The sequence below is a fragment of the Lepisosteus oculatus genome, chromosome 9 (assembly GCF_040954835.1).
Source record: "Lepisosteus oculatus isolate fLepOcu1 chromosome 9, fLepOcu1.hap2, whole genome shotgun sequence".
In the NCBI taxonomy this organism is placed as follows: Eukaryota; Metazoa; Chordata; class Actinopteri; order Semionotiformes; family Lepisosteidae; genus Lepisosteus; species Lepisosteus oculatus.
Genome location: NC_090704.1, coordinates 27,094,772 through 27,118,434, shown reverse-complemented (window position 1 = coordinate 27,118,434; position 23,663 = coordinate 27,094,772). Strand labels below are relative to the sequence as shown.

Here is a 23,663-nt window from a genome sequence, read left to right as displayed (position 1 = left end):
ACTATGCCATCACATGCCTTGCACTGACAGGTACCAGACATCCTCATTTAATTACTTCTCATCTGGACTTTTTAAAACGTGTATCGTACTTAAACTCTGCCATAGTAAACTAAGCAAAAAAGAGCCATTTCACAGACAGTAATTGATCTAAGGCACCAAAACTGTGCTAGGAAAGGATTTAAGGAAAGAATTAAAGACCAAGCTGGGACCAGGACTGACCCTTTTTGTGCCAAGTGAAGCACTGAAAAGCAGCAGAAGAAAATTAACAAAAAATGTAACTTTCACCACTGTGTTTGGTATGCCATGATTTGATTTGAAAATGTCTCTCTTTGGCAGGAACTTCTAAAAACTGCAGTTGAGCTAACCTGAGACCTTGCTAAGGAACACTGTTGGAGATACAGGTGTCCCTTTAACAGCACTGTGCTCCCAAACAATGTTGAGTTGGCAGCTGGCCTGGCGTAGATCAGTGTTATTGATGGAATTTGACTGGGCTTACATTTCTCTGACAAAAGTTTCCCTCAGCGTGTGCTGCCAGCACTTGGGAGGGGGAGCGAGGGCAGTGAGGTTGATGGCGCTCCCTCAGCTGTTCATTTAATTTCCGTTGAACTTTCCAGATATTAAATTGTACTTTCGAAATCAAATCTAATATTGCTAGACAGGAAGGCGCAGTGCCGTAATTCCATTGTTGTGGGCAGCCCTATTACTGTTCCTGGTCTTCATGAACAGATAAAAACATTGGCACCAGCGTAAAATTGGTTGATGTGAGAGATTTACAGAACAATGGTTTGTCCTATGTTTTTTTATAAAGTCTACTTCAACAAATGAGGTTTTTACTCCAGACACTAAAGGGGGTATTCTACGTATGACTATATAATCACTTGTGAAGACTAAATGAACTGGGGTGTGGTTATTAGTGTCCATTTCAGTATGCATGCATTTATATTTCTATACACTTTATGGTTTCAGATTGAATCATTGCTGGGTGAGTGCATACTATACAAAAACAGCTATTAATTCAAGGAATAGAAAGACACTTAAGAAATAAGGAGTATTTTCATATAAGACTCTTTTGGTATCGGGTCTTTCCATCTACAATTAACTCATGTATGCAAGCAGCTTTATAGATAAATACACAGGGAAGGAACTGATTTCTAGTGAGAAGTAGAATACATATTCCTTTCCCCTTGTCACAATAACAATACCCACAATAACAGACTACAACAACTCTCAACACCTCATTTTATTGTCCCAACATTCAAAAGTACAAATAATTCAAACACAACAGTTTTATGAAAAAAACATTTACAGCAAGTTATTTTTTCACTTTTGTTTCCAGTTTCAGAAATGATCTAAACTAGCAAGGATAACATGAAGTCATTCATCGCAGTAATTAGATTAATAAGAGTAAATTAAGTTGGATGGACCGGCGTGGTCCAGTGAAAGTTTTTTTCTTTTTTTTTAAAAGTTATTTTACTTTATAGATTCTCAGATAAACAAACACATTTCAGAATAAAATGAAAATGACAAGAGCCTTTTTCCCCCCTCTACCTTCCCTCCCACACTACGGTGTAGGTGATAATTTGTTCTGTCAGCAGGTGGCACTGTTTGTCTCTGCAGTTTTAACTGGGAGGAAAGAGTGCGGAATGGGACTGGCTGAACTTTCAGAGCTCCCTTTCTGTGGCAAATCAGTATTTAATGCCCCACTTTACCGATTTAAAATCAGAGCCCACACATGCATGTCAGAGGATAAATTCCTCCACATATGCTGCTGAGCAAGCATGAAGTTGAAACACAACAACGTAAGAAAGGTGGAAAAACAGTGTAGGCCATTGGGCTCATCTTGTTTGCTTGGTTTCTTTGATTGTAATGAGGGTCTTATCTGCTCATTTCCTGTGGACTCCAGCTAATCTCTTTCAACAAGATGATTCTAGTTTTAATTCCCAACAAATATATGAAACGGGGCGATATTACATGTAATCATACATGGTAAACCTTACATTCAACGGTTCTTTGTGAGTCCAAAAAAATGAAACGTTCAAATTAAGTTGCGATGTCAATCATATAAGAGTCCTGCAGAAATTACCACAGCAGACTGTTACAGATCCTGTCCCCTAGGGAGAATCAGGGTCAATAGGAGGGATCGGGGGATTACTATACAAAGCAGACTTGAGGTTTCTTTAGGTTTTTAAATGTAATTGGCAAAGCACGAGAACATTGAAGATCTTTTACGACTGTATCAACACTGTTCTGAAAGATTAAGTGGTCTGCTTTGTAAAAAGAAGCCGATGTTTACAGCAGCTAATGTTGACACCCAGCACTGACACACATCCATCTCCGTGTGTGAAAATACACATATTGTGTATTTGTATGTGGGGTTGCAAAGACTTTGCCTCTGACAAACCCTGTATTCAGCTGCTGATTAATCATTAATCACAAATAACTGACAATTTCACATCAAATTGGACAAAGCAGTTGGATAAAGTCTTTGTAACTAGAACAATAAGTATTGCTTGAGTGACAAAAGTATTTTTTTTCACACATCTAATGTGATAGCAGTTTCTGAACTGTGTCCTGTATACTTCACAGCATCTATATTATGCGACAAAAAGGCTTAACTTGATCGCAGTACCCCACAAATAACTTTTTAAAGAAACTGGTTTTAAGCAGCATTGTGAGTTTGCAATTCATAATGGACTGCAGAGCCTTACAGGTAGCATAAATTGGATATCATTTTGAATGCCAAGAACATATTTTTGTGAACAATTATCTATTTGCATAAAAGTTTGTTTTCAAGCTCTCTGTAGTGTGGTAGGGAGGTGTGGAGTGGCTTGCAAAACTACACAAACTTATCACAGGTTATATTGAACCAGAACAACTGTTAACATTCTAGTAAGACTAAACTTTATTGAAAAAGATTTAAAGATTTTTTTAACAAGACAAGAAAAAAGCAATAGCAAATTTAACTATCAACTAGGTTATGCATAGCGAGTAACTGTTTCTAGTAATTAGGGAAGAGTGTCACCAACCCTTTTGACTTATTTTTTTGTTTTAATCTTTTTTTTACTTTTTAATTTTGATATATTGGTACAAAGCACAAATGTACTAAAAGTTTTCAGTGCACTGGACTATTGGAAGAGCCTCTCCCTTAGTCATTTTGTTCCCTTTAGCTCATAAACATCCCCCCATACCAGAATCACGCATAAACACCAACAACATAAAAATAAATAAATAGATAAATAAATAAATTCATGAAACAATCAATAAATAAATACAGTTATCTAAGCTTTGCTCGGTTTCTTTCCGCAGCGGTAAGGAAAATAAACCCAAAACATTTCCACAAGCGACGTGACAACATATTAAACAAGATTTTCTCACGAGTTTTCTAAGTAACTGAATAATCACTTTATAAAGTTGTCATATGATAAAGACGAGCTTGAACAGAAAAAACAGTGACAACTTATATATATAGGAGAACAAAAGTAGACTATATATTATTTATTAGCACACAACAAATAAAGACACAGTTGTACCTTTTCTAATAGCTCTTTTGAAGAAACAAATACCTAGACTAACAAAACTAGCTAATTTTTATTTGATTCTGACCAAATGCATCACACGCAGCAAGTAACCTAAAAAAGTCTGCAAGCCAAAGAAAACTCGTTAAGTGATTCTAACGAGCCCCCTATTTGGTCATCCGGCTTTCCCGAAATATTATGAAAAGCCGATACCGGAGGGGGGGGCGACAATTGAAATGAACCAAAACGGCAGCCCAATTCATTGCGAACATCAAAGATTTCTCTAAACAACACATAGAACAACAAACTTGGATATTTAAGATATGTAAATCATGTTATATAGCACCTACCGCTGATCACTAAAGGAAGTTTATTTCAAACTTTATTTTTAAGGAATTAAAACAAACCGTTTTTTTCTAAATTTATTTATTACTGATATCCCATAGACTGATGACTCAAAGAAAATGAGCTGACAATGCATCTCCTTGCTTCAGGGCTCTGGGCTGTGAGGGTCTGGTAGGTCTAGGAAGACCTCTATCCCTCCCTTTTTTCCTTTGTAGAACGTCTTTGTATAATTACGTGCTATGAAAAGTTATGAAGATCACCTGCCTACATCTGTTTCTCTTGATAAAACCTTCCGTTTACAAAACAATCGCCGATCCAGTTTTCCAAAAAACACACAACCTCGATCCTAAAAAGTACCACGGCAGAACGAACAAGACAAGGTGGCAATATTATTTTCCCCTAAATTAGCCAGTCAAAATATTTTTCTCTTTTTTCAAATCCAGATTCTTGTAAAAATTCTTCAATAATTATTTTTATTATTTATAAAAATAGATTTTTTTCTCTTTTCTTTTTTTCGAAACCCATTTTCAAGCAAAGAGATTTTCTCTTTGGCAACAGTGTTTTTTTTAATTGTTTACGTATGTCATCAGGAAAAGTGAAACCAACCCTCCCCCATCTTTTCCCAACCCCGTGTAAGGATAGACATGTAATTTTGCTTGCAATACAAAACAAAAATGTAAATTGTTTTCTTTCAATCAAAGCTAAAGAAAAACAAGACTTGTGTCATCCCTTTGACTTAAAGTGGGGTTTTCAATTTACACCGGACTTTTTTTTTAAATAAGGAAATTAATGAATGATAAACTGCATTATAAAGAGCCCCCTCCCTCCCCCTTTCAGAGAGGCAGTTATTCTAAAGACAGTGGATCCGGGTTAGAAAAATTCCCAAGTTCCCAACAAATCAGATCTTAAGAAAAGGACATTCTCATGGTTGAAATAAGGGGACCGACTTTGCTACTGTGTACACAGGGGGGAAAAAAAGACGACAAAAATCCTGCAACATCACAGGGTTTCCAAATTATGATTATTTTTTCTTTTTTATGGTAATACTTAGGCAACGTTGGCTTATAGGTCCAAGGTTATAATATAAGCCATTTCCAGTCCTGTTTTGCGTTTTTCCTGTTTTGGAGTTGCTGTGTGGCAGCTTTTGGGGTTCACGACTTGTGGGTCTTGTTGGTTTTGAAGGAGACTTGCAGGACACGGTCGCCCAACCGGTAGCCGTTGAGACTGGCGATGGCCATGGCCGCCTCGTCGTAGTTCGTCATGGTAACGAAGCCGAAACCTTTGCATTTGTTGGTGTTGAAGTCGCGGATCACCTTGACGTTGTTGACCGCTCCGAAGGGCCCGAAGAGCTGCCACAGCACACTCTCGTCTGAATCTGGAGACAAGTTGTACACAAAGATGCACCAGCCCGTGCCTGTGTGTCCAGGAATATTCATTCCCACTAGGCTGGTCATGCTGTCAATGGTGATGGGAGAGAACCTACACAGAGAAAAGGAAAAATGGTAATAAGGTAATGACTTCACCAGACAAAACCTCAGCTTTAAGAGGTCTTTGGTTTTATGGTCTTGTTGATCAGTACATTTGGGCCACATTAAGTCAGCTATCACATTTCCAATAGCTTTTATAAAATATTGCTATAATGGTAGCAGTACCTCTTGATTTAATGGAGACCTTAGTTAAGGCAACACTCTCATTTTACAGCCTGCAAAGCTACCAGGGAAACTAAATCATCCCTAAGCCTCAACACAAAGACAAGTCAAGGTTTTCAGGTCATAACTACTACCATTCTCAACAAGGGACAATTCTTGTAAGTACTGATCACATCTCAAGTTCAAAACCGACATGCTGATAAAACTAACCTCCTTGCTGCCTTGAAATGTTCAGAAGACCATTCTCTGTTATACTTTAATTTTTGGAAAGGAAAGTGCTAGCCTTGCAGCTACACCTACAGTGTACTGAGTAAAGTCACAATTCTTGATGGGTAAAAAGGAAAATGTATGCTTAGTTTTGTTGGTGTTGGTTAAAAACAAGGTTTTCGGTAATCATAGAAATAGAAATAATCTGTAATATAATAAAAAAATCTGTAATAATCGGTAATCTGAGAGAGCACTGGATTTCCGGAAGGTGAAGGAGAAACAAGGCAAATGTCAGAGCAGCTGGTTTTACTACAAACCCCCATGAGGGAGAAGATTCAATGGGGACTGGGGACAGACATTGCTATACACAATCAGGACTGATATAAGAAGTTGGATTCAAGAAGCAGTTTTACTGCCTGTAGATTGTATACTTTTGCCCACTCCTGTCAGACCAGCTAAAGTGTTATGTCTTGTGAGTAAAATATCAGTTTTTTAAAAAGAGGCCTGATGTTTACTGCCTGGATTCTCACTTTTTCCACTTCTTAGTTGTTAATGGTGGTGTCTTCTGTCAAAACATTTGCATGTGTTTTTGGGAAAGAAGCTACGATGTAACCCTCTGTCTGATTCGAGAGCTAGTAGCTTTAGTTTCTTTGCAGAACGTCGGTAGTGAATTCAGTTAGAAGTGAAAAGAAGACTCCAACAGGAATCTTGAAGTGTGCAAGACATCTTGTCACAGTAATGGGAAGTCTGTTTCCAATCTGTCAGAGGTTTATAAAAGGTGAAAGCACACCAAACGGATTGCTCTTTCAATGGGCTAAATTGACGCCTCTAATTCTGAACCTTTTTCTTTTTATCTCCAATCAAAAAGACATGACGATGAGGTTGTTACTGATTCTTTAACATCCTTAACATTCAATAAATAAGCAGATCAAGAGCAATGTACTTTTAATAAAGATGATACTTTAACTTTTGATAATGAATTCCATTATTAGTGGGGATTTGCAGAGATTTCTATTTAATACCAATTACACCTATTTTAGATTACAGAAGCTGTGAATGACACTGATTATTGTCAAAAAGTGACATGTGAAAATGCCTTCAAAATAGGATAACATGATCGAAAATCCTGTTGTGTTGTCTTGTGTAATGTCAAGTACATTAAACTGCTACACGGTGGGAGTCAAATTTCTTAACCTGGGGTTGTACCATCTCAAACACCTGCCTGCCATTATTTCAATACCTCTACTGTATTTTGTAGGTATACTGTGAGTATAGCAGCTCTTCATGACAGCTGCTACAGTAGTGATAAGGCTCTTCACAAGGGCTGACTCCAAAGTGCTTAGTGCAAAATACTGCCTGCAGCTTTGAGTCACACTAACGAAAGCTTGGGTTTTCTTCTAATATACAGTATGTTTATGGAACCGAAATTACAGGAACTCGCTGAAACAAGGCTTTCACTCCTTAAAAAATCCAATTCTTTGCAAACTGAGCATATGCCAGATATCTCCGAAAGCCCAGTTGACTCCAGTTAATTGCCTTCTGATGAAAGGAAATTTCCACTTTAAATAAAAAGGTAGATTGTGCCAGTGGTTCATTTCCTATGCCACCATGTTAAAATTACTGTAGGCATTACAGGGATTCCTTTAAACAAAATTTCCTCTTTATTGCAGATGTCTCTGAAGTACTCTTTCCTATTTATGTAAGGGTGTAAAAGTCAGGGTGATGTACACTTTACAATTCTGCAGTGTTGCCCATGGAGGATTCCACCCACTCCCTGCATTCATCCTTAATACAGCGTGTGCAGCTAATCAATAGCACAATTCTGTGGAATACTCTTGTGGTTATTGGTTTGATTACTCAAAACATCAGCGTTTGTGATAGAAATGCCCTCTGTAGAGTTCAGGGAGAAAACCTGGCACCAGCTCAACTCCAGACACAAGTGGAGTGTGGACAGGCCATTGCACAGCTGACTGACATCTTGGAGTTTTGACAGGAAATTAAGATAAAGCTTGCCATTCTTGGACTTATCGGCAAAAATCTGTTTCGCCATCATCATGGCTTGAACAGTTTCGTCTGTGCACTTAGTTTATATTAGACTTGATGTAAGGAATGACATGAAATGTCAACTACTGAATGGAAAAATTAACTACTGACACTTCTACAGTATGTGAAGTTCGTGGTTTGTCCTTCACAGTTTTTTATAAACTGTGAAAGATATGTAGGCTTTCTAAGTGTGTAAATACTGTAAATACACTTGAATCCAGAACTACTGTTCCGCACCAGTGGCTCTGTGGCTAAGGATCTGCACCTGTGGCTGGAAGGTTGCCCTTCGTATCCTGTGGCTGGCAGAGGAATCCTACTCTGTTGGGCACCTGAGCAAGGCCCTTAACCCCAACTGCTCCAGGGTTGCTATATAAATGACTGACCTGTGCTCTGATCCCAAACTTCTCTCCCTGTCTGTGTGTCTCATGGAGAGCAAGCTGGGGTATGTGAAAAGAGAAATTTCTAATACAAGAAATTGTATAGTGTATGGCCAATAAAGTGATCTATCTTATCTCTCTTTAAAGACATCACTACTGAGAGAAACAACAGTAAGGACACTGAAAATTAATATTGTATTTTTTTCATTTCTTTCTTTTTCACATGATGGTAATTTGTTTTTATGTTAATGTTTTTTTTTCTTGTAGTCTGTATTGTTTTCCAAATCTACAATCTAAAATAACCTGCATATGAAAGGAGTTTTAAAAACATTATGTAATTATTATAAATGGAAATACCACAGACACTTAACACAGACTGTAGCTTTCTGGTTTTTAATTTTATATTATGCTTACAATTGATCAAAGTACCCTAGAATTTAAAGGATTTTTTTTTAAGTTCAGCATTACTGTAGTGGCTTTTTCAGATTTCAAATGTAAGCTTTCATTACAACAGTGTATTGCATTCTCTGCCAGGCCAGAACCAGGCCTTTATTTTGATCTATTGACTTGAAAGGTAGGAAAAGTGTTGCATAGCAACCAGTGTGGTGACCTACAGCATAGCCATTCTCTTCCCCGCATACGTAAAGCATATATTTGTAACCTGTTTTTGTTAATTCATTTTGTCTTGACTGGATGTTCATCAAATGAAAATGAGATAGGTCTTCCTTTCTTGCCTTGTTCTTTCACTTTATGCTTACAGACTATGATGAGCAGAGTATTCGTGCATTATTCTCTGTTGTTTCAATACAACATTGTTTTTAATTATTTAGAAACGTTTGTGTATTTCTTATCTTATTATTTATTTGAAACAGCATTAACAAACTTATATGCATTAGCATTAACAAACTTATATGATGGAGAGATTTTTGCCATCATGCTAAATTAACACTTTGTGATTATGAGAAGAAATTCTTATAAGAAGAATACACAAACAATTCAGAAAAATATATTTTCACAGGTTAGTAGTTTTGTATTTGAAAAATCGCAATTACCTATATGGCCCTAAGAGTTTATAAAAATTGTCATCATTGTGTGAGAGCTCCACATTACAGTATTAACTGATTGTGGACAGTAGTGATCCTTGTTAATCATTATGAAAACTGATTTTCTCTATTTGTTATTTTATAAAACATAAAACCTGTTATTTTAAATGTAACATGTAATAAAGGAAAACGAAATACAGCTGTTTCTACAGCTTAATTAAAATACTACCATCCAATATGAAGTAGAGTGCTAAGGCAAAAAAATGCAAAAAGCAGTCATATTTAAAAACAGAGCAGTTTTTCTGAGCTTCAGTTAATAACATTAGCAACAGCAAAATATGAGGGAAACCAAGTGATCAGAGTACACAAAACTGCAGAGAAGCCAAAATTTCCTGCAGGGATCCAGGTACACTCAGGTGCCACTCTCAGTGCTCCCTACTATGAGTACTGTATATGTGAGCTGACCAAGACTGAGAAATGGGCAAAAAGCTTGTGCCAAGTCAATTAACAGTGCCCAACAATGACACATAACATTTCAGGCTATTTGATAAAAGTGCATTGGCACTCAGTAAGTACAAAATTAACTTCAGTTCTTGGAGTATAACATGCTGAAATGTGAAAGACTGTGTTAACTTTCACGATTAAAGTGGAACTCATTACAGTAGCAGACTAAAAGCAAAATGTAATAATTCAATTTAAATAGGTTGGAGTTTAGAGTACAGAAAATTATCTTTGCCAATTTTTTTTTGAAAACCCTAACAGAAATATCAGAGGAGGTCCTGTGGTTCAACTGCCTCCAGAATATCTGACTCCTGCCAGCCCAGACTACTGGACTTTATGGGAGTTCCTCCATTCTTTTCAGATCTTTCTGCCTACTGTTCAGAGCTGAGGTTATATCTTCTGTCTGTGAACACTTAGGCATGGTATGCTCTAAGCTGGAGAATTGAACTGCAAAAAGTGTGAGTTCACACTGTGGGACACTGACAGGGGGTATTTTTTTTCACTTGCAATCACACAGCAATTTAGGCTCCATATGAAAATTGAAATCCAACTTGAGCTGGGCCATAGCATGACAGTCAGATGCATTGTATTACAGAAGACACAGGATCAAACTTGGTGTTTCCTTTGTTCTTTGTTCTCCAGTAAGATATCTAAATTAAAGTAATCCGTACTCTTTCTTGCACTTTACTGAAATGCCTTCGATCAAGGCATTTAACTGTTTCGAAGAGGTCACTATCCAATGTATTAGGTTTGTACTTAAAGATATTAGTAATTTCCGCACAACTGAGTTTAAGAGGATTTCCTTATTTTTCTTTTAAATAGCTTCTTTTAAGTAGCTTTTCTCAGTACAGTGGTACTACCTCAGCACTGTAGAAATCTTAACTTTTTATCAAGTTTTTTTTTCTTCTCCTTTGCATCTGTAATACAATTATTATTGTTGTTAAAAGCGGAACATGGATTTGCTAAAAAGCTGTGTGACTTTATGGAAGACCTACATCAATGGCTTCCCTGGGGCACCTGAATCCATTGGGGGACACCTGAAAATAAGAGCTACACACAGGAAATAAATCATATATACAGAAAACAGAAACGAGGTGAATTAAAAAATAAAAATTCACTGTGTGACTAAATTAAGCAACTCAAAGACGGTAAAATTTGAAAACAAGTTTTTCTTTTGTTGTTGGTGGGGGTGTTTAAAAACAGGTTGGGGGGGTGAAAAACAGATATGAACTTAAACAAATGCAAGTGACTTTTAACATAAATGAAAAAAGGAGAAGAATAATTTTGGCGACATGGACATCTGGCAGTTGGTGAAGTTTTAATTACCTCTTTACGCCATAGGCCATATTAAGCAAATTGTCCAGCCTGCGAAGAGAAGGAGGGTTCTGGGGTTAATGTCTCGCAGATGGTAGACTCACTCAATGGAACTAATGCTACATCTTTGCCTCAGTCAAGAAGATAAAAAACATTTAAAAATGGGCCATTACACCGAGCACCACCAGCAGACCGAGATCGTTCAGGGGTTGAAGTCACACTTGCAAAAACAGCAAAGCAGCACTGAATACAGAAGTTCACTGCATGTCTTCATGGACACTGTACCAGCCTTAGTTTTAGTTTGCTGCATTTTGCAAGTGTATTACAAAGTTGGTTTCCAGCACATGTTTTACGAGATTAAGAGAGACGAACCACTTCATCTACAGACTTAACCCTCATGATCAGTTTTAACAGGGTTAAACATGTAGAAATGAGGAGTCATTTTCCTGAAAATGGGCAAGAGAATATGGACTATGGATTGTGAACATGCATGCATGTACACAGTGTCTTTAGGAGTCAGAAATAAACTGGGGATTTGAAAACAAAAAGAAAGCTGATATATTGTACAAAAGTAGAAGGCTTTGGGATTATCATAAATCCCATAATCATCAACCATATCATAATCATAAATCTGAAGTCTTTAATTTTTTGTCCATTGAGACCCACTGTATCTATGCAAGGGTTATCAGAAAGACTTAAAATACTGTAGATGATGGTGGCATGCCAGTTTTCAACTTTGGGGGAAAAAAGCAATTCTAGTGCAAATATAGTGCAGTATCAACCTGAATGTTTTTATCAATTTCCCTTCGGGATCAATAAAGTCTTATCTTATCTTATCTTAATGTCAACTGTACTATATCAATGCAGTTCTGTGTAAACAGACTTTTATTAATTCCTTATTTACTTGGCTGCCACTTTTATCCAAAGCAACTTACTTTTGTATCCATTTATACAGCTGGGTATTTTATTGGAACAATTCATGTGAAGCATCTTGCACAAGTGTACAAAAGCAGTGTCTTCCCTCGGATTTCAACCCACAACCTTGAAGTTACTATACACGTCCAGAAACCTACTTCAGATTTGCTGTTAAAGCTCCAACTGTGCAAAACCACCAGTGCTCAGCCTTTGTGTTTAATCTGGATTGTTTAGCCTCTAAATGGCCTTCATTTCTCAAGAAACCTCAGGCTGTCTTAAGTCATGTAATTTTGTTCGTCTGTGAATGGCATCGTGTGGAGCGGAAGAGTCCCTGTTTCCGCGCGCAAGGATCTCGGGTCAACAGTTGGGAAAAACACAACTGCGAAGTTGGAAACGGAGAATCATTAAGGTGGAAATGACCCCCTTTAAATTGGCAAATCTGCTTTCTGGGTAAAACAGATAATTGGAGTTCAGCTGAAGTGCTGCTCCAGGCAACTTTTTGCAGGAAGACATGTTTGCTGCACCAAAGCTAGCTCGGTCTCCAGCATTCGGTTTACTTTAATTCTCTCTAAATGGGTTTGCATCCTTTCATTTGATGCTTGATTTTTAAAGCAATTAGGTGGAAAAATGTGAAAACATTAAAAATATCAGATATGGCTTTGCAGAATGAAATAAAAAAAATATTTTAATCAAGAATATTTTGAGGCAATTCATGGCTAATCAAGATTGTTGTGTTTAATACAGTGATTAGATACGCTGTGAACTTTGGTCTTCATCTGACATATTCTTGGTCACTTATATTTACATTGTCCAGACAGATTAACCTTACTGACTACAGAATACACATCATTGATATTATTTCAACCAATATCCTGCTAAGAGTCATTCAAATGTAAAGAAAACAGGCAGCCCAGTGGGTGCAACTTTGCATTAAAAAGAATATACTCACTTTGCTAATTAGCTTTCATTATTTTAATCTTATGTAAAAACCCCACCACCTGAACCAAACTTGAGTTCACATAAAAGAGGTGTTTATTATCTAAAGATAAGTTGCATATACTACTGTATAGTATACGCAATCCTTTCCTTACTGTTCATACTGTACGTGGTGTAATTGCACTACTACTGTACAGTAGGTAAATATGGCATAGCAAACATAATCACTAGTTAACATTCTTATAGTTTCAGCAGTTACATTTTTAACTGCATAGGAAAGGTAAAGTATTGACTTTTTCGTAAAATCCATTTTACCAGGTAAATTAGACAAATATAGCACTCACAGATGGTATTATAAATTTCAGTTTCTGGGTGAGAACATACGGTTCTTGTTTCCAATTTCTTGTCCTTGTACTCTATAACGAAAGATACTGCAAAATGGGAGATTGCCTCAGAAACATGAAAACATGTATTTTTCTCTGAAGAAAACATACATCTGTAATTTGAAAAAATGTTTTTCCGATATCATATGACTTCATTTCTTTGGAAAAATGTATACAGATGACTGAAGGAAAAAAAAGGGTGATCAAAAGGATGTGTGGAAATGGGGTGAATTGGATGCCACAGAGATGCCACTGTAGGGATTGTGAACATCAGAACCCCGCTATCTCTCGAAAACAGCTCCTCACTGATCTCTGTGAGGGGTGTGTGCAGGGGGGGTGAAGTCAGCTTCTACTCTCACACACATTACAGGTGGTAAATGCTTGTTAAAACTACCATTTTGCACACCCTGAGATGTCAGTCATTATTACCTGGCTGGTGAACGATGCCGACACAGAGAGGGAAAGTACCTGTTTTTTAAGGTGTCCACAAATTTCGGTCACATAACACAATCCCATGCTATTTGCGGATAAGACATGCTGTGAGGTCAATTTGGTTGGAAAATGCTAGATTTTAAACAGACTTCGGAGAGATCATACTTTTATGATAGCCGTTAAGCCACCCCACTAATATAAAACACAGAATACCCCACCGTGAAGCATTCTCAGTCTCTCCACACACGTTTTCTTCTCACCCCAAAGATCTCTACCTGAATCTCTGGGCCTGGTGATGCAGAGGGCCAGGGTACCGCCGGTTGGGGGACTGGTAGAGCTGGGAGAGTAGGGCCTGGCTGGTTTTCTGGCTGGGGTTGTTGGCGAACTTCACGGTGATGGGTTCAGCAGCGCCGGAAGGCTTCTGGCCGTTGAGTCCCTTGATGGCCTCCTCTGCCTCTATCCTCTTATCAAAGCGGATGAACCCCACACCCCTTGAGGCACCTGAGGGGCCAGAAGGCCAAAAACAAAAGGGAGTCAAGTTTACTTCACCTCTTCCACATCTCCCTCCACCCTGCCTCAGTGCCCCTTTCATAAAACGGTTTATTACCATTCGTGCCCCAGTCTAAAATGGTCCAGATTGGATTAAACTAAAATTGTTTGTGTCCCCAATCTTTCAGCGACAGCAAAAAGAAATGGAAGATTTGACTTCTCTGACCTTTCAGTTGTTTGATCTCAAACATTTTGGTCAGGCATGAGTTTTCATCATTAAAATCAAAAAGCATCTGTCAAAAGCAGCATTGTAAGAAACAGCACTGACAATTCTCAGAGGGAAAGGATTAAATAAAACGTGTACAGAAGAGCAACGACTTCACAAATCAGTTTGTGAAAGAAATTGCAACATCATTATACCCTGATCCATTTAAAAGCAGAAAAGTCAGTCGAGAGTCTTTCCATATCTTTCTGTCATTGGACAGGCAGCAGGTTACTTTCTTGTATGGGCAAGCAGATATAAAACAGACGGGATTTAATAATTTTATCATACAGGCAACAAAAGAATGAATAAGTCCAGGATTGAATTTCACCAATCCAACAACTTTCTGTTAGACATGAAAAGAAAAGCTGCTTTGAGACCTAATGGATGTCGAAATGGAAAATGACCATGAAGCGAAGTGAGGGGTTGTATTAGTCATGGCGAATAAATACCCAGAATGCATGATGTGAGTCTGACTCCAGTACTGGCTGCAGTTTCAACAGTTGCTTGGGGTGGGGGTGACACGCATGTGTAAAAGCTAAATTGCGAGCAGCATGTGATTCCCAAGTCAGAAACACTTCACCACCTGAAAGTAACATTTAAGGTACTAACTGCCTAGGGGGTCTTTTCCTCATCTCCTAAATAAATGAAGGAGGCCTGTTTTTAAATGAGGCTGTTTCAGACGTGCACAGCATACCCAGGAGGCTCAGACGACAGCACAGGATGAGAAATATTTCCATAATAATGTAAATGGTCATCTCCTGAAGCCCCAAACCAGATTTATTTTGTGTTTTTCCTCTCTGGTGTATTATTGGATATTGTTTTATTGATCTGGCTGATTTCAGTAGATAGTCAAGACCATCACATCACCTGAGAGCATGACAGCAAAATTATTCAAATCACACAAATATTATTACAGTGGTTCTGTATGTATAATAATAATGTACATGTTAAAACTCTTCTTGCTGATTTTAAGGTTTCTTTATCTATGGGCTAGTACATCATATAATTATGAGATTATAAATTTCCAATATGTGATGATCAAGATTTATTTAATTATATAACGTTGATTGCAGGAAGTTCCGTTCTTTAAAAATTCTTACTTTTTTCCACATTCATATATTTTACTGTTTACAATAAATTAAGTAAATGAGCAACTTGTAGTTGATTACTCTTCCAAAGCATAAACGTCACTGGTATGAAGAGAGGCAGGTGGCACCGAAAGAGGAGGAGGGCTTTACAAACTATTGACCATGACACATAAATGTCCTACAGTGACCACTAAAAGGAACTTCAAAGAATTTATGGCCATCACAGAAACCATTGATCACCTAAATGTATAGATTCCACTTGAACCAGCTGCAGTCAGATAAGCTAGCTTGGTCTCTCATGAGACGTATCAGAGAGTCATTCAATACAGTAATTTAATCCATCACTTCACAGCAGAGTTACTGCAGTTCTGACTGTGTGGAGCCCAGTCATTTCAGACAGAATTGCCAAAAGAGAATAATTAGAACAATGTTACATGAAATCTGGAGTAGTAAAGAACTCAAATGGGCAAAATACCACATGTAAATAGGGAACATGCTGGGCATAACAAATCCACAATGCCCCTTCCTCTCAAGTAAACTTGTTTAAAGGTGCAGTGTTAGAAACAAACTCCATACACATGGAAAGAGTTAGGATAACAGAACTAATTAACAGTAGAATTTAAATTCAAGCAGATTTAGTATTTATGAAATGAAACATAGAGGGAAAAAGGCACTTTTTTTAGGAAGCCTAATTGGGGACTTTTTAAGGTTTATTTTTGTATTTGTGTTTTGAAAACAAATCCTAACTTTTGATGTCTTGTTCGGCTTTTTCTCAGTTAAGCTGGCTTTTTAAGTAAATTAGTCAACCACGTTCTCTTTTATCCACTCTTGAATTTGAATCCGCATGTTACGAAGCTTCAAAAAATAGGGCTTGAGGACTGGGAAATATTTTTAGATGAAAGATTCATGTTTATCAGCAGCTGTGCAGATCTTGGTTTTCTTAAACGTTTTTCTCCTGCCTTGAGGAGCTTGCTTGCCAGAGTGTCCTGTGGAGGAACGCGTACAGAGAGGCGTTGCTTCTGCTCCTCTGAGGAGGGGACTGCCGGTGCACAGAGCTATAACTACGAGCCTTTTGCCTCCACAGCTCCCAGCAGAACAGGCAACCCTGAGCGAAAACAGCACAGTGGAAGATGTGAAGATTTTACGCAATCAGTTAACTGTTGGAACAAAAGTGGATAAAACGAATCATGTCCTGAATGTGCATTCCTGGAGCACTTGACAGTTTTAAATCTCAGCGCATTCCTTTGTTCGCAGAGAGATGCTTTTCATTACAGTTTTCTCTGCTGCAAAAGCGGTGATTTAATGAATGCTTATAAGCATCACAGTCCACAGCACCAAATGCTCAGTTTAAATAATCTAGAATCTCATTTATATTCTTTCTGGTGACAGGCATCTACAGTGTTCGATCCAACATGCAGATCCAAACCCTTCTCTCCTACTTAGAAAAGCATTAAGATCTTTAATAGTTATGGGAGAAATGTAACTGTTGAAAGATTTTCCTTGACATTTAATTATCAGAGACTTTATATTAAAGCAAATAGTACTATTTGTAAGACACAAAAAGCACAGCTTGCTAGGCTTAAAGGTAGAGTTTTTTAAATTTTTAATTAAGAACCTGCAGAATCCTCATATATATTACATCAATATCTTTCCAGTTAAGGTGTTTGGCAGAATTCTGTGCTTATATAACTATACCTCTAGTAATCTCTAGCACAAATATATTAAAAATATATAGTTTATTAACAAACTGAAAAAAAAAACCAAATGGAAGATAGCAATGAAGAACTAATACAGCCCTAACAAAGCCATAATGTACCCACTAGGGAGCTACTCAACATTTTAAATGAAAATTAAAACATTCCTTGGGGAAATCCAGAAAGATCTGAGAGCTAAGACTGTTAATGAAAGCCTTCTTTCGACTCAAATGAGAACACTTTGCTGCTTTACCTCATTTTTGAGTCTTTTAAGTGACTGTGCCAACAGTACTGAAAATTTATAAGACTTGCACGTTAAATGCATTTTAAAACTACAGCTCGTCTTCTCTTAATCAGCCTTAAAAAGTCCTTCTTTTGTATAACGTGGATCTTCTTATTGCAGATGGTTCTTTGAGAAAGAGTGGGAAAGAACCCTTTGAAGTTTTGACATGCAAAAGGAGAAGGACTGTAAATGCTGGCAATTAAAACCATCTGGCTTTCTACCAATCTAGCAATGGGCTAAAGTGGTAATATCATGTACAGTATGTGGTGATATAAGTTACAATGCAATATTTTACGAGTTCTTCTTAAATCTGATTGGTTTTTAAACTTGTACCACATACATACTGCATGTACCGATATTTATCCCCAATACCTGCACTGATTTTTTTATAGACTTATATTTGCCAGAACTAGAGTTCCCACATTGTTTTCTGAAGCCCTGATTAAATTTTTGTCAATTGTGGGGAAATCTGCAGTCAGTTCAGTGGGTTCAGAAGGAAAAGCCTAGACATCTTTCAATAAAGATAAGACGTGTGTAAGAACAACATGCTGCTTCAATCTGTTTTGTTCTCTGTCAGGATGTGGTGTATCTCTCATAAACAAATCTGTAAAAACAAATTCAGTTATTCTATATTCTCATGAAATAAATATTCATCACTAAATATTCCTCTATTCCTCTCCTGACATAATACAAAAGCTTTAACCAGCGAAGTGCTCCCCACTGGTCATGCTGATGGCTATAACAACCTATCTATGTGGGTGTTTAGATAAGGAAAGACACTCTCACTAATTATTTTTTTATCTTTCTTTATGTTCAATTTCTTCTGCAAGAAGTGAAATTGCTACCTGGGCATTTTAAATCCTAAGTACATAAACAAACGCCCACACAGGGGGAATCAGTCTCTGGTTCAGCTATGGCAGCATCATTTTTCAAGCTGTGTGAACCACCACTGCAAACCAGCAAACATTCACAAAGCCACCATAAAGGATAAAGCTTGTGGACAGGACACAAAAATAATCTCAGAAGAGACCTTTGACACAATACTGAGGTGATCAATACTGGCATTCTTCACATGAATTGAACAATGTGAATGAAATGTGCATTAATGCAAAATCTCCATAGTAATCCTTGTTCATTGTACAAACATAAAGTAAATTAGGGCTATCTTCAGATTTGATCAGATTTTATCAGTGTACTGGAGAGATCCACCTTGATCATGATCTTGATATGCAGAAGCTGAGCATTTCAGTTACACTATTGTGCCTTTGTGCTAAAGTGTACCTGGTATAGTTGTATATGATAGGCTTAAATATCTGCTGTTTTATTTTTTAAAAAAAAAACTCCAGGTTTTAATTAATCTGCATCCAGCAAACAAAGGTACTGTACAAAGGTACAGTTCCATTGAAAAATATTTGCTCCCTTTTTACATTTTCTTGCATGTTTTTGCCACTGAACATTATCAGAGCTTCATATGGGTGAATAAATAACACCAAGGTTTATGGCATATTTCATTTTTTTCATAAACAAAGTCATCCAATATCTATTGAGCTTGTGTGAAAAAGTTAATTCCCTCTTAAATTCAGTAACTGGCTGCAGATATCCACAATAACTGTAACCAAACCCTTCCTGTAAATGACAACCAGTGTCTCACATTGCTGTGTAGGAATTTTGGCCCATTCCTCCATGATGAACTGCATGGACTGCTCATTTCAAGTCCTGCCACAATATTTCTATGGGGTCTAGGTCTGGAAGTTGACTTGGCCATTCCCAAATATTGAATTTCCTGTTCTTCATCCATTCGCTTGTAGACTTGCTTGTATATTTGGCATCAATGTCGTGCTGCATAACCCTTGGTCAGCTCCAAGACACATGGCCAGACATTCTCTTGGAGAATTCTCTAATGCAAAGCAGAATTTGTGCTCCCTTCAATGCTCAAGTCTTAATACTTTTTTTGCAGAGCTGTGTCAGCTTCAGCATGACTGGGGAACCTGTTCCAGCCACCCATGAACCTTTGTGTAAAGAAGTGCCAAAGCACTGTAACACTGTCAGGACAGAAAAAGAAAATATCACCTTTTTTATGTCCTGAAAAGGTAAAAAAATATAAATAGAATTAGCAAGAATTCACATCTCAGTTCTGCGTCAGAAAGATTTCCAAAATCATATAAAAGCCACATAAGGAGGTGGTCGAGGAGGACTGGGCATTTTCCTGCCATATGCTTCATTGACCTCCTATGCAATGCAAATAGACATGAGGCCATCATTATAAAATTATGAAAAGGATGTATTTTGTTTTTTCAGGTTTCAATATTACAGAAATGATTAATAATATTGAAAACTGCACGAAATAATAGCCTGATCAATACATAATGGAAAGACTGTAAGCAAAATAAATGTAAAATCCTGTATAAACATTGACAAAAGGCTTATCCCAGAAGGTAATCCCACGGATCTCTGTCACGATCCAGTAGCAGGTAAATATAGGGCAAGAACAGGTGCTGCACAATTCCACAAGGTTTTGTACTTTATTTCCTTGTCCAGCTCATGACAAAAATGTAAAGTTGTTCGGTCTTTTCTTATGCCTTATGCCTTTGTCTTATGTCATGATCTGATAAATCTCTTTAAAGGGCCAAGAAAATAATGGATTTTCAACAGACAAGAGCCTTAGTTTTCTCAGTCAAATCTACTTGTATCAGTAATCAGATACAAGAAATGGAAATCACAGTTTTTGCTGTAATACACCAGTGACAACAACACATACAATAATTTTACATTGACAAAAATGAAATTTCAGACAACAACACGACTGTCACACAAATATAAATAGAACTACACTGCTATAGCCACCAGTTCAGTCCATGGTATATTTCATACTGGTAAAAGATATTTACCATAATCTAATTTATTATTCATGAATCCATTTCAATGTATGCAAATATCAAAAAAGGATAACTACCATACCGATAAACAGTGTTTATGAATCAGAAAAAAAGCATAAAATAGTTTTTACCACCAAAGCAACTCTCAAAGGAGTACAAGTCAAGCAATAGGTATGAAAAGCCATATGGAGATTTTTTTCATTTCCAGGGAAAAGGAAGCTATGAAGAAACTCATGCCACTGATATTAACCTGAAGAACTGTTTGCTGCAGGAATACGAAAAGCAATACGGAACAAATGCATTGCAGTACAGGAGGATTAAAAGGTTGAAAAACAGGTGAAATTATGTGACCATGAAATACAAAGTGCTAGCACTGTGGGCCTTTACTTAAGTGAAACGCCCTCGTAGTTGTGATTTCAAAGCTTGATGCGTGAAACCAGATCAAGATGAAACTTTGCCAACAGCTAACTTTGTGGTTCAAAAGCATTACTCTGTTTGAATTGAAATGTGCCAGTCAAGAAAGACTTCCAGGAACCTATTTGGAAACATCTGTATTCAGCACAGACCTGTTTAAGCTCTGATTCATTTGTCCTCTAGGGCAGCTCTAGGACAATATAAATGCCTTTGTCTGGATGTACGTAGCAATTGCAGGGCAGTTTTCATGATTATTTAAATAGCAGAGGATAAAAGCTTCGACACGCTTGCAGTTCCCCAAGTAAATTCCTTAGAAAAATCTCATAATATGCCAAATAGCAGCAAACAGGCATATTATTTGATAAAGTTTTATTCTTTTCTTTTTTACTGTTTGCTTCCTTAGCTAAAAAAGAGAAAACTTCACACATCCCAGCTCTATAAAGAAATATAGATCTATAAAGACAGTGTCCCTGGTCATCAGTGCATGATGCACTTCGATCCTGGTAGTTTTACATACAGCTCTCATTGTTACTTAAGTTCTCCTAGGGTTTTTAAATGATTTGCATTAGGTAAATATTGAAACTGCTATTGAAACTCAAAAATGCTGAACTAGTTTATGGTATCATTAATTTATCACCCCCTACCCTATTATAAAAATCCCCTATATATATATCATTCTAATTGCTTTAAAAACATTATAATATACTGCATAAATGCCTATAATGTTTTGTATACTTGCATTGTACATATTTAAAATGTGGGAGCAGGAAAACTGCATGTAAAATATCCCTGTCCTGTGAAACTTGCCTCAGACTAAATGAGTCACTTGGGATCTTCCGCCCACTTAAAAATTTTAATAACATAGAATATTGCAGTCTTTTGTTCCCATGGTCCCTTGTGAGTTTAGCTGCAAAGGTGCTTATTCTGTGTATAAAATGCATTCCCATTTTCTTTAAATTGCTGAATGGTTGTAGAACAGAATTTAATTAAAAATCTTAAGGTTATTTCGTATCACCCACAGAGTGTTGTACATAGATGTTTTAGAAGCTGGAAAGTATTTTTCCTTCCCCCTGATAGCCTGAAGTAACTGAGCTAATTAATCAGTAAATGAAACATAAACTTGTGCTCCATGAGTTGAATGCACAGAAGTAGTTATTCTTCGAGAATTGAGGCTTAAGGACAACCATCGAGCAGCTCTTATCCGAAAGACAACATCCTAGAGTGTAAAACAAGCAAAATGCAGCACTGGAGTACTTTTCAGTAGAGATGCTGCCGTCTTCTCTTATGCAACACGAGAGAGGGCATTCTGAGAAACGGCTTACTCTCTTTCACGTTAGTAATTGCTCGTGAATTTTAATTTAAGCCCTGTTTTAGTTTATTACAGTGTGACTGGGTATGAAAATTCCAGAGATGTCTTCAACGGCTGAGCTCTCTCAGTCGTCTCAAATCCTCCTCACGTCTTAATCACCAGTAACTAAAATTTAATTAGTAATTAAAATTCCTCTTGTGGATCCACCTTTCTCTGGAGATGGGAAGGGTGTTTAACTGTAAGTGTAAAAGATCAGGAGCACAGGAACAACAGGAGCCTTTTGCCTTATGCTGGTCTATTGGATGCTGCAGAACAATGACAGAGCTTTCACTATGGAATGCAAGACCAAAAAGGACTTGAACTGTTTTAAATATTTCATTTGGCTGCCAAAAGCCATCCAGAAAATGAGATAGACATCCTTGATACAGAACCTACCTACTTTCAGTTCCAGTTTCAATACAATGCCCTGTGCTAGGAACGTGGATTTGAAAACGTCTCCTGTGTGATAGATGATAGATTTCAACTTGGATTAAAAGCAATTTCTTCTCCAAAAATGGGGTGCAATCACAAAATCAGTTCCTTAACCACTTGGAGCTGTTGTGAAGCTCATTTATTTATGATGTGTGCTTTACAGACATCTACAGGAAAACCCAGGAGTTGTTAATGTTTGTGTCACTTGTATTCATCCACCCCACCTCCAAAAAAATAAAATTGTCTTGGATCTCCCATGTGCAAAAGATAATAGTTGCCCCATGAATACCTGTGACCTGGTCCACCAGGATGCGGGAGGTGATGATTCGGCCGTACTGAGAGAACAGCTGCTCCAGCTCCTTCTGAGTCATGGTCTTGGGCAGCCCGCTGACGTACAGGTTAGCATCTCGGATTGAGGCCGAGCTGGGCCGTGCATACGACACCTGCAGAACAACACAGGCAGCTCAGCCAGTCTGGTAGAACACGTTGCTCGCTTCACAAAGTTTGTCACCGGCATTTAACAATGCACAACTTTTCACCTAGTTTATTTCATAAGAAAAGATAAATGAAATGAAAACAACTGAGTGAGATCTGCAATATGATTAAAATCAAGGTGTGCTTGAAAAATGAGCCATGTTTTTTTAAACGATAGACATAACTGTTTTAAATCTATCAGATAACACCGGGCACTTTTGTAGACTGGATAAGGGTTTCTGTGTAATGTGAAGTCAGGTGTCAGAAATCAAAGATGGAGGGAATCCTGGCTGGAAGCTCTCTGGAAATATCTGCAATTATAAATGTGTTGCACCATCAGATATCACCAGATTGCCAGCCAGGATTCCCTCCATATACACTGATGCACTAACTAGTACCTTGGACAGCGCCTGCAGCAGAGACCTCACAGATACACAGGATGATGAGAAAACTAAAACATTAACATCAGGTAATCGTCCAGTAATGATCACTTCAGCACTCATCCATACCAAATTCAAGTTTTTTCCCCCTAATGAATATAATGTTATAATTACAAGTAAAGAGCTTTCTAACCTTTCAATATACTTGAGATGTCTCTCCCAAAGGATACCATACTGTATTTTAAAAGTATGTCATTTGT

General features: G+C 37.5%; 1 protein-coding gene across 17 annotated transcripts in view; it reads right to left on the bottom strand.

Moving 5' to 3' along the window:
• Nucleotides 1–1,222: 1,222 nt before the first annotated feature.
• Nucleotides 1,223–23,663, bottom strand: part of elavl4 (ELAV like neuron-specific RNA binding protein 4) — a 108,705-nt gene continuing 86,264 nt past the window's right edge. For 14 of the 17 annotated variants that reach the window (XM_069194312.1, XM_069194317.1, XM_069194319.1 and 11 more), the window contains 4 exons: nt 22,840–22,992; nt 13,936–14,171; nt 11,007–11,045; nt 1,223–5,339 (listed from right to left, as the gene is read on the bottom strand). In XM_069194312.1, the coding sequence (XP_069050413.1) occupies nt 5,012–5,339; nt 11,007–11,045; nt 13,936–14,171; nt 22,840–22,992 (756 nt within the window). In that variant the 3' untranslated portion in view covers nt 1,223–5,011. Of the gene's footprint in view, nt 5,340–11,006; nt 11,046–13,935; nt 14,172–22,838; nt 22,993–23,663 lie in introns of all 17 variants that reach the window. The other 3 variants (XM_006635034.3, XM_069194308.1, XM_015356615.2) reach the window with 3 other exon arrangements.